This window comes from Aulonocara stuartgranti, assembly GCF_965226115.1.
Source record: "Aulonocara stuartgranti genome assembly, chromosome: 13".
Classification (NCBI taxonomy): domain Eukaryota; kingdom Metazoa; phylum Chordata; class Actinopteri; order Cichliformes; family Cichlidae; genus Aulonocara; species Aulonocara stuartgranti.
The window spans coordinates 20899126-20916744 of record NC_138949.1 but is presented as its reverse complement, the minus strand read 5'-3'; the positions used below and the strand labels follow the sequence as shown (position 1 = coordinate 20916744).

Genomic DNA, 17619 nt, shown 5'->3' with positions numbered 1-17619 from the left:
GCAATGTAGTCGCTAAATAGTCATATAACAAATAAGTGTTTTTATTATTTCATTTTACATTTATTTTCCTACGAGCAAAGATCCTATAATATGAATGCATATGCACAATTTATGAAGTCACAGAAATCTTAAAGACAAAAAACAACAACAACAAAAAAAATCAGTTTTATAGGACTGAAATTGACCACAAAGACACATTTTATATATATAAATTCCTGTAGTACTTCATAATAATATAAAAAGATTAACATGAGGGATTAACACAATGACATCTATAACATGTAGGCACTGTGTGCAATGATAAGACTACGGCTTTCATTCAGGTGATACAAATACAGTGATACAGTTGTCATGTTAAAAAGGTAATAAAAACTTCAATATGCATGTTTTTTGTCGTGCGCCCTTCAGTGTCTCATGTATGCATATATATAAAGATTTCCTTGTCTTGGAATGTGCTCCTATGTGTACAGTCATACAAAAAATTCAAGTTAGATTTAATTTATTAAAACACATAGCTTAAGGTAATATGCATATAATCACAAAATCTCCCCATTGTTTTACAGGAATGAGATTCATATTTTGATTTGATGAAGATAAAACTCCCACCGCTGCAGTTTGCACCAATAAAAATCCATCCCACCTTAAATAATCCTAAAGAATAAACTGGATAGTTGCTCATGAGCTCGTTGATTAGTTTTTCTTCTGAAGAGAGGTGTAGTACTCGACCAACACCCTCCAGGCTTTGGGGGCCATAAAACCATCTGGAGGGTACTCTCCGCTCCGAGCCAAGCTCCTCATCATGGTGCCAGAAATGAACTGAAACTCGTCGTGTCTGAGAAATTGTAGAAGAATGGGGGAAAGGGAGTATACAGTGGCAAGGACAGGTTATTAGAAATCAAAATTTGTAAATTCTATAATAGCGCCGTGATTAGATCTCGACTCAAATACCAACTACGACACAAACACATATAAACGCAAAAGCCTAATAATTTACAGTCTAATTTTTGTGAAATTTTTAGTTTGGCAATGAAGTTTTTGCCCTAAAAGTGTGTCGAAGGCAATGCAATGTTTTACTGTTCAGTAAAGAACACCCAAATAAGTACTAATGAGCTACTACCCTTTGTCCTTAAAAATGTGCATTCCTTCAACAGCTGGTGAGCGGAGAGCTGCACCAAAAACTGTAGCTCAGGAGTTAGAGCAGGTCATCACTAATCGGAATCAGTCCGATCCCTGACTACAGTCTACATGCCAAGTATCCTTAGGTGAGATACTGACCCTCACGTTGCTCTCAGATGCATTGATTGGAGTGTGAATGTTACATAGAAAACACTTAAGCATGGAAAAACATTCTTGTATGAATAACGAGCGCTCTCACTGCTCAGGTAGAGTAGAGAAGTGCTATATAAGAACCAGTTCACTGAATGAAGAAAGTGTTTCATGTTTGTGCCGCACTTTTTTACAGTTTTATTTTATGTTTCCATGTGTGGAGCCAAACTCTGGAATAGAAAGAGACAGTCTCAACAAGCACATGGATGACAAAGGACTTTATCAAATACCACATGGTAAATGATATATATATATATATATATATGTGTGTGTGTGTATATGTCTCTGAGTATATATATAAATATTATATTCTAAATAGAATTGTTTATTAAACCTGAATGCGCTTAAGGTCAGTGATTGTGTGTGAGTGATTCTATAAATAGAGTTATCATATAATTAGTTTTTATTTTAATTTTATTTTGACTTTTTGCTTTTAATTCAGTTTAGTTTAAGTTCCAGAGTGAGTTTTTAATATTAAGTATTTAATATTTACTTAATAATGTTTAGTTTTAGTTTAAGTTTATTGGTTTCAGTCTTAGTTGTTATTAATTATTGCTGTATGGACGACATGTGTCAGAGGTGAGATTTAGAAAAAATTAGAACAGGTATTACAATGAAAACACAACTATTAGAAAGTGGTTGTCTACAAGATGTCCCTTGTATTTTTTTTTCCAAGTCTAGTTTCTATTTTAGTTAATTAAAATGGTTTTTAACCATCTAGTTTTAGTTTTTACTTTAGTTTTAGTTAACTATAATAGCCTTGTTATAGCTCTAGGTGAATGTATGCGTATATTTATAATTGTCTGTCATTTCATATACGGGCCATTAGCTTGTGAAAGGAAGCTGAATATTGCAATCATCCATTAGATATGAAGGAGGGGTAGAATGATATTTTTCAGCAAATTTTTGAGATGCTTATATACAATCAAGCATCAGGTTTTGTATTTTGTTTTAGTAGTGTTTGCTAACTTCAGATTACTTCAGGTGGTTAGTAGGGGAGTCACTGACCGGTCTTTAGGCTGGTGTGAATGGGGCTTTAGCAGTTAATTTTGCATTTCTAGAAGTATGCGACCCCTTGAGGTTCAATATTGACTGCAACTTACAAGAAAAACCTGCAGATCTTTCATCACTCACCGGTCTTTGTCATAGAAGTCCATAGCCTTCTTAGTTTTGTTGTAGGCAGCTACCCTGAAGGGAATGATCTCTACAGAGGTGAGACCTGGGGCCATGGACAGCACTTTTCCACCATGGGTGGGCTCATACAAGTCCTTTTTAGTCTCTGGGTGAGGCATACCTGCAGGATCCCGGCCGACAATGTAAAAGTTTGCTCCGGCGATCATTCTGGCTCTGCAGTGCCACTGAACCTGAAAGACATTGAAGCTGATATCACATGCACCCGTATTTTTTAAAACCTTTGAGTGAGCCATAAGCCACCACTGCTGCTCACCTCTGTAGGTCCAGCATACATCATAGGGGAAGGGAAGATGGCAACAATGGTGCTAGCTGGGTCCAACACGCCCTCCTCCAGGACAGCATCATGTTGCCTCATCCTCCACTGCAGAGGCACATCGTCGTCTTTGGTCCAACCACCGAGCGGGTGAAGTAAGAGGACTGGATTTTTGTATCCTCGCTCCAGCAATCGCCGCTTGGTGTCCTGCATGAGCAGGGCGTGACCATTGTGGATCGGGTTACGCAGCTGGAATGCAAACACCGCATCTAAAGACAGAGGAGCATATAATAAAATTAACATACAATAGACACACGTGCTTCATGATCATGCCTTCCAAAATATTTGTCACAGCCAACATGCGAACCATGCCTTTAACAGAACTCAAATACACCCTGATCATAGTGTTTAAATTCACTTTTATCAGAACAAAAGCAACAAAAATGTTGGTGGTGTGTGACGACAGACAGATGCATAGAATTTTATATTTTTCTTACTGTCAACAAATCCCATTATACCTAAAAACCAACAATACTATCCACTCACATTTTCTCCTCCTTCTATATCTATCTATACAAATATATAAAAAACGTAGTTTAACAGTGGGTTTAACATAAAATTTAGCTATACTTTCACACACTTACAAGATCTGCATTACTTGTTAGTTATGTTAATCTGATGTTTCATAACTAGTCCTATAGGGCTTTGCTATTGAAGAAGACTTAATCCTTCCCACTTTGACCACATATTCAGCATTTTTTTAAACTTTTGCACTGGGTGACATTACAAGCATAAAAGAAATAGCATTGTGTTTATTTTAAGTCAGTCCCATGTACATTAATTACTCTTTAGCATACTAAACACAGCCCCCAAAATGCATAATTTCCCTCTGTTTGATGTTGATGTTTTCTATGACAACAGTCCAAAGCTATTTTAAGAAATCACGTGTTTTATAATGTTCTTAGGTGGGAACAAACAGGTTTGGGCTTGGCATGCTATGGGAACTACTGAGACAGACTGTTGGTTTCTTTTTGCTTTGGGCTTGTTAACAATAAGAAAGTACAGGTTATTGTCCACCTAGTGCAGATAACACCATGCTCTCACACCGGTAACAAACCTCAGCATAGTAAAAACACAAAGTGCCAAAATAAACAGTGCATTGTGGATAAGATGAATAGGTAAAACAATATCTGCACAAAGCAGTCACATCAAAGTTAGCGGGTGAAAGTAAAAACAGATGATGTCATTTAATTGTTCATTGCATTCAGGAATACAGTTAGCTCCATTAGCTTTTGGACAAAGACACTTCTTAGTTTTGCCACCACACGGATTTCAGATCTAATAATCAAGATGTGATTGGCGTGCAGACTTTCAGCATTTTGATTCAAGGGGTTTAACAAAAGTTTTGCATTAACTGTTAAGGAATAACTACTATTTTTGCAACCTTGCCCAAATTTTCAGAGGCACAAAAGTAATTGGGCAGTTAAACCATCAGTAAAAACTGGTGCAACCTGTAACCATACATGGTCATGCCATAATGACATGTGAATATCCTTCTGTCTTGTTTAACAGGTAATATAGTATGTTTCAGATCACTTCTGTCATTTGGGTACAAATTAATCTTGTTTTTAGTTTTCCACAACCATGTAGGCTCTTTGACATGTTGCTTTTAGGAAAATCTAATCTGTCCTTCCAGTTCCAAAGTGTAACCAGTGTTGTAAAAATTAAGGAAAACAACTTTTATTGGATATAATTTTGTATTCTGGAGTCATCAACTACAGTTATCTTCTCTGCAGTTGCTCTGCAGTCGCTCAGACCTTTTGGTGTTTCTGAGCAGATTGTTGATCCTAAAGTGTTTGCTATCTCTCAGATAGGTTTATTTTGGGTTTCAGTCTAATAATGGGCTTTTTCACTTGCACCAACATCTCTTTGGACCCCATACTGAAAATTCCACTGAACACTTGGAATACCTCCAGATGTTTTACTTGTTTAATGTGCCAGGGAATAATGAGAGTACAGGCCTGCCCATGAAACTCCTGATTAGCCTTGGAAAATGTGGGAGTGCATATACAAATATGCCTGTAATTGCTAAACAGTTAATAATTGAATACTTTTGTTACCTTGAACTAAAGTCTGCAGTTCAATCAAATTCTGATTGTGTGAAGTAAAATCCACTGAGGTGGTGTACAGAGGCAAATTTACAAAAACTGCCATTGTCCAAATACTTACAGACCTAACTATACTATATGTGCCCATTGATCACAGGACGTGTCACAAAAATCACCATGCAGCTTTAAAGTTACCATTTAATTTTTTCCATCTGGTCCTTAGTCAAGTTTTCTGAAAGACAAAGGGTGTATTGCTAAATACACTGCTTTAATTTTTTTCATGTTTTCACCGGTTACCATAACTGCTTTATTATAGAGAAATATATATGTCATACTGGAAGTTACTGACAACAAACCAAACAAAAAGGCCACTTCTGTATCTCCTGATCGTCACTGTAGTGTTGTACTTTAGATTTTCTCACCTGCTTTCATATCTTTGAACTTCTGCCTGAGCTCCTTTGGAGTAAAGCGGTACTGGTCAAGTCCATCGTTCCATCTGATTCGCTCCAGCACCTCCAGATCCCCACCTACCAGCCAGTCACCTCCTTCCATAACCATCTGCCAAGGATAAAAGCAGAGAACAGTTTTTCATCATTAAAATGTGTGATGCTGGCATGAGAACACCTTCCAGTCTCCAAATTTTTAACTGCGCACAGGTTAATAGCTGCATTATAACCTTAATGTACGGGTGTTGTGGACAAGTAGTGCCCCACTGGCGGGCACTGCGTTCCTCCTTGCGGTGCGCGTAGAACTCGGGGTTCCTGAGAACAGCCACACGTGAACCTTGGTACTCCAGAGCTACCGCTGCACAGCCCTCCAGCTTCTCTTTGGTCTCAGAGCTAACAGGCAGGACAATGGGAATAGACATGTTGATGGCCCCACCTGAGAGAGAAGATGAAGTGATCTTAAACATACAAAGCCAAGCAATTATAATTCTACGAGTGTTTTCCTTTTGAAATACATGAAAATATGAAAACATATATGAAAACAGGTGCAGCATGTTAGGATGCCTGGGTCGTTGACCCAGAGGTTTGAGTTTATTATATTATTTATCTTTTCTAGTCTTTGGTTTCTTTGTTAGAGTTCTTTCTTATGGTTTATGTCTCTGTGTAATCCTTAGTTGCTGTCTCCCCTGTCTGCTATATCCCCGTGTCCAGTCGGTGTCTGCCCTGGTCCCACGTCTCTGTTCCCCCTGTTGTAGTGCCTGCCTGTGAGTCTGTGTCTGTAAGTTCAGTCTGTGTTATGTTTCCTGTTTTATTTTGAAGGTCCTTGTCTTATGTTAATGTATCTGGTTTTGCTTCCCCAGTTTCGTTAGGCTCGATTTGCCACAGCTGTGTTTCTCTCCTGTTGCCCATTCCCTGATTGCTCCCTCTGTGTTTCTCTGTGTCCGTGTCGCGATCTACCCTTATTGAGCTGTGTGTTCTGTCTGTGTAAGTGTATTTTCTAGTCCTAGTTTTGTTGCCCTTTTGAGTTCACGTCTGTCTCTGGAGTCTGCACTTTGGGTCCTTGTCCTGCCTGCACACAGCCGTTCCATAACACAGCACACTAATGACAAACACTTCAAAGAGAAGGAGTGTGATCTCAGAAAGGAGCTGTAATGTCTAATTAAATATAATTACTATTATTGGGCAATGAAGAAATAATCAAAGAATTAATTGGTCTGTCATTAAATAATAATATATTTTACAGTTACTTCTGTGCTTTAAGGACATGCACATTATCTGCTTTAGAGCAATTTTGTATGTCAAGTGGAATAGCATGTGCTCATTTTAAAAATTAGAGGTTCATTCATGCTTTCCCTTCATTCTTGCCTCATTTTAAATTGAACCAGACAATAATTTGTCTGTGTTATTTACACACAGAAAGAGAAGAGAGGAATAGAGATATTGCTTAATTTCGGACTTACATTATGTGTAAAGTTTGTTGCCACAAGTGTAGGCGACTTGTAACAACAAAGATTATCAACATCAACTCTAGTTAAGTGTGGCCACACTTTTGACTCACTTTTCTCTCCTGTTGTTGTGTGTGCGAGCTCCCTTACACCCCTTGCACATATACTCACAGAGTGAGAGAGAGAGAGATCAAATATTTTAATATTACTGTGAGTTAGAAGTGAAACAGCTGAGATCAAATGCTATGTTATGTATATGTGACGATTGAGTCAGCAGAGCTTCTGTAACTTTTACACGCCATTCACATCAGCCAACCCTGCTCCGTAACTTTAACTGTCTTGAGCTGCTGTTGTCCCTAAGCGCTTTCACTTTGGAATGGAATATCTAGGAGGGAACAAATTTCATGAAGCGACTTGCCGCAACAATCGGATCTTATTACAGCGTGACGTTTGAATGCAGTCAGCTCTCTGGAACAACCCATTCTTTCACAAATGTTTATTAGACATTTGATTTTATACACCTCTTGGCAATGACAGTGAAAATACCTGAATTTCAAGATTAAGAGGCATGGCCCAATAATTCTGTTCACATTCATTGATTGCAGTAGATTGCAGCTTGTGCTTTGCATCCACTGTTAGGCTTGTATGAGGCTGAAAGTGATGTGTAAATGTTGCTAGATGTCGCTGTGAACCGTTTGCTTGAACTTGGAGATGGTGTGGACTCCGATCTGGCCCAATGTATGGCTGGACATAAATTTTGGACTTTCAACTGTATTTACACAAGTTTTACAGCTTTTCCTATCAATAAAGACCTCCCCGAACGCAATTCATAATTCAATAACAGATTTCTGTAAGTTTGCACGTTTACTTCTTACCATTTAAGCCAAAAGAATCATGCTAAGAGATTTCTTTCATTTACTTTTTACTGCTGACATTGCACTTCTTTTTCTTATGTTAGAATATCTCATTGATTAAATGTGTAGTTACATTTCTTTGCACTGGCAGAAAGGGGAGATTCACTGGTCTGGCCCACATAAGATCAAAGTGTATGTAAAATTAGTCTGACATCCCCACACTAACTGAATTAATCACAATTCAGCTGCCTAATGTCACTTTTAGGAGCAGGGAGGGGGTGTCTAGATGTTGTAGATGTTGAAAGTTTAAGGACTTTTCTTACCATCTAGGAGATTGCCAAAGTGCATAGTCTGGAGGAACTCTCTCTCTCTCATGAATCCCTTTAGTGGACTGGCCCAGCCCTCGGCCAAAACCTGCACCCACTGCAGATCCAGCTGTAGATGAATAAAACAGCATCGTCAGCAGGATGAAAAGAAAATAACACAAAATACTTGTAAACTGCGATTCCAGTTCAGGAAAGCCATATATTTCATTTGCTGTATTGCAAATTAAACACATTTCAGTGGTATTCACAAGTTAATCTGTAGGCCTGCTCTAAATAAGTGAATAATTTAACAGTGGAAGGATTGACCCCAGTGGAATACGATAAAATAGAGACAGACAATATGAGCTGCAGATTTACAAAAACCATTTCAACTATAGACACAAAGAGTAAAATAACAACTTGGCTACACAGAGAATAAATTCACTTTAAAATACTTTCCCTTTTTAAAATGAGCATTACTGATTTATTTACCTTTATTTTCACAACGTTTGAAACAATGTTTGCCAAGAAGCTGCATATCTGTTAGCATCTGCAGAACACTGACTGACAGTTACGTGAGCATTTCCCTATTGATTAACCAGGGAAAAGGAAATATTTTCTTAGTACACAGTGTCAGCGGTTGGGTGGAGGCGAGGAAGAAGGAACCCAAACGCAGGACTCGCAGGTAGGTGATGATTTATTATAAGGAGTGGATGAACAGAACAAAGGGAGAAAATGGCTGGCTGGACGACTGACTGAAGCACTGACTGACTAACGGAACATACAGACGGAGAGACAACATCACAATAACATCAATGACACGACATTGGACTGGTTGAACTGAGGGACATAAATACACAGGCTGAGTGATGAGAGATTAGAACCTGGTGAGTACACAGCTGAACATAATGAACTAATGATAAACGGGAAGAGGACGGAACATAATGCACATGGACCAAGGCTAACACAATAAAACAGGAAGTGGAACAGGCAGAAGATAAACAGTGAACGTGAACTGAAAATACTGGGTCACCGACCCAGGAACCCTGACACACAGTGTCCACACTGCAAGGAACGTACCCATAACTAACTGTCTGGAATGTTTTGTACTGACTCTGAGTTCTCATTTGCTATGTGACAGTACACAGCAAAATGTCCAGTGTTAAATTAACACTGGAGAGTGTCTATATGGGTCCACACCTCTGAGTGTTAAATACAACACTGTTGAGTGTTAAATTAACACTTTTGACAGTGTTATATGTTTAAAAGTAACCTAGTCAGTTTTGAAGATTAACAATGGCTAACACTGAGCAGTGCTGATTTTCTAACACTGGAATATTTCTAACATTTTGAGTTATTTTCCAGTGTTAGAAAATCAGCACTGCTCAGTGTTAGCCATTGTTAATCTTCAAAACTGACTAGGTTACTTTTAAACATATAACACTGTCAAAAGTGTTAATTTAACACTCAACAGTGTTGTATTTAACACTCAGAGGTGTGGACCCATATAGACACTCTCCAGTGTTAATTTAACACTGGAGATTTTGCTGTGTAGAATGTGTACTTACTTTTGTAATGCTGATGGTGGGCAGCGTGTTTGCTTCAGCCAGAACATGGTTCACCCTGTCCTCTGGGATAAACAGTTCAGTCACCTCCTCCAGGATCTCATTTGGTACAATTTTCTACATACGAGAAGAAAGTGAATGTTCACAGTTTAATAACGCTGCTCATGTAGGGACTCAATGACTTTTTTTTTAAGAGTTTAAACAGCACGGTTAGTGCATCGGAAGGCTGTAAAATAACATTTCTTTTTAGATTAAACTATACTGCTGGGTGTATGCCGCATATTTTTTGTTCCTTTTGGTGCAAAATGGTGCTTTTTTGCATGATTTGCATTTGCCAAAGAAGTTCGCCTTTGGGCACTAGCTGAGTGGTGCACACAGTGCGTCTAATTACAGGTTTACATTCTGAATCAGACACGGCATACTAAATAAATAGCAAATTCATAAGTATAGTATTGGCTAAATAATTTATTTTCTGCACCGTTTGAGTTTACGGAAGCTCCTTTCAATAAAATCAAACATCTGTGAATGCCTTGCCTGATTTTGTTTGATGTAATTCTACACAGCAGGATTAATGTGTGCACACTGCTTCTGCGTATTCATGTTGACACAGCGGGGATATTTAAAAACAAAAAAATCAGTCACCTGTTACCTCAACGACCGGGGCTGTAAAAACACACGTTTACACATTTACTCTATCAGCAACCTTTCCTTTAGTAAAGATAAGACGCTTGGCAACAGAACCAATGGCCTTTTAAATACCCAACAGAATCTTGACTGTGTGTGTGTGTGTGTGTGTGTGTGTGTGTGTGTGTGTGTGTGTGTGTGTGTGTGTGTGTGTGTGTGTGTGTGTGTAAAGGTCGGTTAGTGTCTTTTCTACATAGAGCTACACTCTTTACCTGTTTTTCCAGTTTTGCCTTTGTAATATAGATCTACATTTGTACATACATGAAGTGCAAACATATTGCTCATTCACATGCCTTTGAGTAAACTAAACTCTTTTGTGCATTACTCCGAGATTAGCGTGCGTCTCATTTTCACAATCATGAAAATTAAAATGATGTCCTTTGTGTTTCTCTATGTTATTTGCAGCAAAAAGGCCAGGGGTTTTTTTTGGAATGGGGGGGGGTTTAAAAAAAAAGGGAGTCCATATCCTGTACTTAATTTTTTCGTTTTTAATACTGTACTTGCTGAATCACTATTGTTTGCTGCTGTAATATAAAACCACTGAAGTACCAGGTAGTTCATTGCCTCTGGCTAGTTGTTACCAACCACTTCCTTCTCATGTGAAAGATTTCATTGATGGGCAGAGAACACTGAAAGATTGATGTTAATTATCACGACTTATAGTTTGTTTTAAGGGGGTGTGGCCTCCCTTAATAGGCCTCCCTTAGTATATTGAACTTATTTTAGTACAACAGCTTCATGTTTAAATTAAAAAATAACTGATCAAGTATTCAAACTTTTACATAATTTACATAGTGTCCTCTTCATCATCCTGCTGAGAAATTGCCAAGTGTAAATTAACACTGTGGGTAGAGTCTGTGTACACTGTGCTGTGTGGTTTATTCTGCTTTAAAAGGTCTGGAGCAAGTCTTCTGGAACCCTACCTGTTCCTTAAGCAGATCCAACACTTGATGGAGACATTCATTTACAGAGAGTTCTCCGGTTTTCAGAACAAGCTCTGGACGCTCTGGACGTTCGTACTCTGAATCAATCCCAGTAAAACCTGGCAATAAACCAGAGATATCAGTCAGACCCTATCAGCATTAATACTACCTAATCACTTGACTGAGACAGAATTACAACATGTGGTAAACTAGCCTGTAGATATTCATAGGGTCTGGGATGACTTTCATATCTCATAGATGTTTCTTGCTGTGAGTACCATCACACTGACCTTTGATCTCTCCAGCGCGAGCCTTTTTGTAAAGTCCTTTCACATCCCTGCTCTCACACACTTCAAGAGGCGCGTGGACAAACACTTCAAAAAATGGCAGCCCGGAACTTGCGTGGACGCTCCTTGCCTCGTCGCGATCCTGTGGGAGAAACGGCACGGATACATGATTTCAATGCATTTTTGATTCGAGGTCGACTTAAAATCTAGCGTCAACCTTTGTTAGGCAATGATTTCAGTCTTAAATAAACACATGCAGCATGTAACTCTTAAGCTTTCCTCACCTTGGCGAAAGGAGAGATGAAACTGGTGACACAAACGAGGCCGGCATCGGCAAACAGTTTGGCCACCTCTGCAACACGCCGGATGTTCTCCTCGCGGTCTTCAGCAGAAAAGCCGAGATTCTTGTTCAGGCCGTGGCGAATGTTGTCTCCATCCAGTGAGTAGCAGGGGATACCATGGGAGACGAGATAATCCTCCAGGGCAAAACTGATAGTAGTCTTTCCAGCACCAGACAAACCTAGAGGTAAAAGCATGGTGGTAAATAAGCAAATTGATCCCAGTCTAAATATGGTGGAAAAACTATAAAGATTTACCAGTGAGCCAGATGGTGCAGCCCCTAAAGCCCCCCTTGGTGCCCACGACCTGCCCTCTCTTGCTCCGGCTGACGTGGTGGGCCTGGTACACCACATTGGTCGCCTTGTTGAGATTCTAAAAGAGAAGCAGCAGGGGCTCCAAATATATTATAAATATATAGGCTAATATATTACAAGATATAGACCTAATGTATAGGCTCAGAAGCAGACAAAAGGGTATTCAGTTTGAGCGTATTCACTTCACACACCAAATGACATATTTACCTGGATAGACATCACAGACAAGTCTCACCTGCTGTTCACGATGTCATAGAACAAATAGCATTTGCTTTTCACTGGATCCTTTTAAATTTACTTCCAAGTCATGTAAAGTAACACGTCATATATAATTTTTCAGACTAGACGAATCTGGTTCTACAAGGATAAAGTAACTATGTGGATGTGAATGAATGGAGCTGTAAAGACTTATAAATGGGAGGGTAGGGAAGCTCATGAGGGATGCAGGGAGGGAGGGAGAGGGAGGAATAATTGACAATGTGTCCAGTGTGCTGCCTGTAGCCAAGCGATGATGTGGCAGTGCTCGTGCCCACACGTTCACCCTCTGCACCCAGTCGCCCTTCTTCCCTACACCCTTACGCCTATAATGCCTACCCAATATGAAAGTAGTTTAACAGCTCGAAGGACCGAACAGGATTCCAGCTGCCATTGGATGAACTTCTGTGAAAAGAGCCCTTTTTTCCTGGTGCTAACACAGCCTCGGTTGTAAAAAAAAAAAAAAAAATCCTGCACTCTGACACAGCACAAATCAAGGTGTGTTTCAATCAAAGGACATGGAAGGCATACCGCATGTGAAAAATATACAGACCCACACGCTGTGGGAGAGGCCTAGACAAACAGGGCTATTCTCTTAAACATAGGAGCCACCTTCCACTGCAGCCTTGCGCTGCCAAAACACCACCTCATCATGAATACAATGATGGCACTGGCTGGAAAAACAAAGTCCCATCATTCACTATTAAAAGTTGTAATACCTCTTGTAATAATACCATCCTATCTTGATAGTTTTTACCCTCTTTTCATTTCAATCCCCTTTTCATTTTCTCTTGTTGTTGCATTCCTTTTAAAGAATGCCCCTTGTGTAACTCTTCTCCCCTCGCTCCAGTTCAACTCCCATCCTCTTTCTCAGGAAATCACAGGGGATAAATGCTGATAACTATGTCAGCGAATTCCTCAAAGAAAATGACACATGAGTATTTCTTACTTACTTAATTGCTCCTGAGTTGCTCAGCATGGCAATTCTGAAAGCTTAGCCAATTGAATTAGCTACTAAATGTCAAAAGGAGCGACTATTTCACAACTTCCTTTGAAAAGTGACTTTTTATCAAGAAAGCTGATGATTAATCTTCGTGGTTGCATCAGTGTTACAGTGTCAGTAATGATGCACCCCTTCAGTGGTGTATCTCTCATATGTGGCTCCACATACGTCTGCGGCATTCCCGTGCAGCATCACTCTGGCACTTTAACAGGGGCCTCTTTCTCCCCTCTCTCAAAAGACACTCTATGTTATGAATGAACTACACTGACATGGATACGTTACTACAACAACTGTCCCATTCAGAGTCGAGGCAAGTCTACAAACAGCCACACCTGGCAGGACAGTAAAAAAAAAAAGCCTGCTTTTCAGAAAATTGCATTTAAATAAATAATCACTCCTAATGAAAAAAAGAAGGGTTTTTTTCTGCACGACCAGCAGACCTTCGTAGTAAGATCGCCGTTTTTAAGGAGGGCTTAAAGCAGGTAGTCTATTAACGTGACAATAAGTTCGCACACATGTCGGGCTGCTGGCTGACACAGTACATTTCGCTTTTTGTGGGGCTAATCTGATGACAGCTTAAATTTCTGGTGTCTGATTCGACCCGTTATCTCCACATCTACTCACTGTGCGAAGCCTCACTCCGGACATTTCGCTCTAGTGTTATGCCGCCAAAGGACTCCTGGACGCCGGACTCGGACCGCTGCACACACGCAGGCCTGGATGTTCGTCGGATGCTGGATCGACTTTTAAAGCAAGAAACTTTGGGCTGTAGTAATCGAAAGAGGCAACGGAGGGGGGTGTTTAAAAGGGACTTTCAAGACACGTAGCACTCCACTGGCCCTGCCTCTCCTCCTGGCCCTCCTCCTTCAACGTTAGAAAAAAAAAGCGGATACCGGCAAACTTCAAGAAAAACGGCACTAGCAACAAAACCGAGGTAAAACCGGGTAAAGCTGGATATATCGACCCAATGCCACAAACTGGCAAGCGTTGGAGTAAAAATCACTCTTACTGAGGCGTCGAGGAAGTCGCTGGTGTCTTCCCATTTCCCCCCACACGTCCAGACGCCACTGGCTCACACCACACCTCACCCCATATGAAAAAAACCTCTTTAAAAAATCCAGTCATAAAACAAGCAAGTAGAAAGTTTCTCCTGGATGGAAATCTATTTTGTCCCAAAAATGGGGCAACAAGGGGTTAAATGTAGCCCACGTTTAATGATTAAATGTAGGGCACAGTAAGGAAGCACCAATGGGAGAATGAGCCTCTCCTTAGAAGGGGTCTTTCAAAGGAGTCTTTCAAAGTTTAGAAGTATCGATAAGTGAGTTCATAAGTTTGTTTAGCAACAGAAAAAGATGTGTAATCAACTAGCCAGACATTTCTAAACCTTACAAAATATAAGCGTTAGTTCAATTTTATTTATTTAGCGCCAAATCGCAACAACAGTCACTTTAATATTGTAAGAATACAGAGAAAACAGAGATAACCCCAACAAAGCAGATGTCCTACTATGAGCGAGCACTCTGCAACAGTGGGAAAGAAAAACTACATTTTAACAGGAAAAAAACTCTGGCATGCCAGGTTCAGAGAAGGGCAGCAATCTGCCACAACCGTTTTGGGGTGAGGGCAGGGAGACAGGACAAAAGACAACTTATCTAGCCATTACTATAAGCTTTATCAAAAAAGAAACTTTCAGGCTTAACCAGAGGCTGTATATCTGCCAAACCCAAAGTAGGAGCTGATTCCACAGAAGATGGGCCTGAAAGCTCGAGGCTCTGCCTTCACTCTACTTTTAAATACCCTAGAGTGAAGTGCTCTGTTGGAGTGATATGGTAATATGAGGTCCTTAATATAAGGTGGGACTTGACTATTCAAGATCTTTTATGTGAGAAGAAGGATTTTAAATAGATTCTAAAGTTCGCAACAACTAACTTTAGAAAAGAGTCGGTGAAGGGAAACCAGCATGGAAGAAATATGCTTTCTCTTTCTAGTCTCTGTCACTACTCTTGCTGCAGCATTTTGGATCAACTGCAGTCTTTTAGGGAGCTTTAGAACAACCTGATAATAGTGAATTTCTGTAGTCCATTTTAGAAGTAACAAATGTGGAAAGTAGTTTTAAAGCATCACTCTGAGGAAGGATGTTTTTATTTTAGAGACACTGCAAATGGAAAAGAGCAAGCATACCTATTTGTATAACATGCACACTGAAGGACATATCCTGATCATAAACAACTCCAATATTCATCTCAGTGTTAGTGGAGGTCAACGTAATCCCATCCAGAGTAAGTATCTAAGTAAGGAAGTTTCTAAGATTTTTAGGGTGAGTAAAATAACCTCAGTTTTATCTACATTTAGACACTGAAATATCCATGTCATTCAGGCCTATATGTCATTAAGACATTTCTGCAGTTTAACTAATTGTGTGTCATCTGGTTTCATGGATAGATAAAGCTTTATATCATCTGCATAACAATGAAAATGTATGCTATACCTTTAAATGATACTGTGTAAAGGAAACAAATATAATGTAAATAGAACTGGTCCCAGCATGGAATCCTGTGGAACTCCAGATTCAACAAAGTGCTGGAAATATTCCTGAGAGATTTTGGCCCTGATGGAGTTGTTGCACATCCATGATGCAAATCTCTTGTTCTACTACATTCCAAAGGTGCTTTATTAGATTACAAATAGACTATATTAACCAATAAATTTACAAGATTAGTGACATTCTGCTAGCACAATATTGCATTTTGTGTATCTTTCTTCAGTCTCAGATGACTGCAGGTTTCACCCAATCTTATAAACAGTACATTTGCATAATGACAACTCACCACGTCCAGATGAACAGAATCAACTTTTGGGGATGCATGATTGAACCTGCATCAAGACGTAACATGTAACTTGGTCAAGAGCAGTTTATGTTTAGCGTTTCAGTTTAAAATAGTCCTTTTTATTTTTCAGTATGGTCAAAGTACAGAATAAATTAAATTTATCATGAGAATGTTTAGGAAGTCAAATTAATGTAACTTTGATCTGGCAACAAACTAAAGTAACTTCCACGTCCCCTTCGTTAGAGCAAATTAGAGCATATCTAAATTTAGACCGCGTTTAAAATTTAAAAGCAGGAATGTTGTTTGAAACTTTAATCAATCTAAACAATCTTTTTTACCTGAAATGTTAGTGAAAGATCAAAAGCAAATAAAATATTTTAACTAATGTATTTACAAGATTAATGATTTTTGCTAGCACGATGTTAAATATGGTTTGCCATACCTGCATTCTCTGACTGGGCGTTTAGATTTTGTTGTAAATTTATAGTACACCTATAAGATGAAACATTCCTTTAAACTGAATGCTTAAAATCAATGCTGAAATGATCCCCAGTTATTGCTATTTTAAGTAACAGTTTTGATCATTGCTTTTAATGTTATACTATGGATAATAAAGAAAAACATAATAGTCACTATATATTTAAGGTGTGTTCACTGATTTACACTTTTAACCTGTGCTCCAAAGAACAAGCAAGACCATGTTCCATTTTTAAAACTGCTGTTAGCTTCTGATTATGTTGAGTGGCACAGTTAATTTAATTTCCCTTTATTAGTCTGTTTTCACTTGTAAATTAGCTAGTTTTATTTCTGTTTATTTTATTTGTTTTTGTGGTCTGCAGGCTGGATGTGGCACCAAGGAAGTTAATCGCTGATATTAAATAATAATCCCAGTTATTAAAAAAATGTGCCACCACTTCATTGTCCATTCACAAAACCAAAAAGCATTTTCTGTACATTTGTATTTTCCTTATTTCATTGCTTAGATGAGTGCTACAGTATAGTTATTAGCAGATGCATCAGATGTCAGCAGAATGAGGCAAAAAATGAGAGCGACAGTAGGTTTGGCTAACAGCAGACTACTTGTTGAATACCAGTTGTCTTTAATGAGAGTTTGCTGAATGAATCCAAATGAGAAGCCTGTGCTATAGTACAAGTAACAGAGCAGGAAAAACAGATGCTGTTTTTTTACAGCTCTGTTAGTGGAGATCATCCATTTATATATCATGATAGACTGAAAGACTGAAAGATGGTTGTTGCTTCTGGATCTCAAATGTGAAGCCAGACTTGCTTAACACATGTATACGTGTATTTAAACATGTATTCTTCTAAATGGCCAGCAGGGAGCACTTCCTCTGGTGGCAAAAAGACTTGCAATTCTGAGAAAACAGCCATCAGCCTCCTTGCTCTGTGGCCTAAACACTCTGCTGATGACTGTATGTGTTCATTTGCCAGTTTTAAGCCTTGCTGATAAGATAAAGTTTATTTTGTAA

The 17619-nt window shown here is 39.0% G+C and overlaps 1 protein-coding gene across 1 annotated transcript; it reads right to left on the bottom strand.

The window, feature by feature from the left end:
* Positions 1 to 20: 20 nt before the first annotated feature.
* Positions 21 to 14388, bottom strand: LOC309720157 (bifunctional 3'-phosphoadenosine 5'-phosphosulfate synthase 2-like). Its single transcript, XM_082556773.1, has 12 exons — positions 13926 to 14388; positions 11987 to 12101; positions 11675 to 11910; positions 11394 to 11532; positions 11104 to 11222; positions 9500 to 9613; positions 7950 to 8061; positions 5558 to 5763; positions 5304 to 5439; positions 2774 to 3042; positions 2461 to 2690; positions 21 to 832 (listed from the first exon to the last, which is right to left on the bottom strand). Exons 1-12 carry the CDS (start codon positions 13947 to 13949, stop codon positions 691 to 693), a joined length of 1842 nt encoding a protein of 613 aa, XP_082412899.1. The 5' UTR covers positions 13950 to 14388; the 3' UTR covers positions 21 to 690.
* Between the last annotated feature and the right edge of the window lie 3231 nt (positions 14389 to 17619).

Coding starts and splice junctions, on each gene's coding strand:
- LOC309720157 (XM_082556773.1), bottom strand. CDS start 13,949: ATGTCCGGAGTGAGGCTTCGCACA. Junction 9,614..11,103: donor TGGATCTGCTTAAGGAACAG/GTAGGGTTCCAG, acceptor TCTCGTATGTAG/AAAATTGTACCAAATGAGAT. Junction 5,440..5,557: donor CACAACACCCGTACATTAAG/GTTATAATGCAG, acceptor TATCCTTGGCAG/ATGGTTATGGAAGGAGGTGA.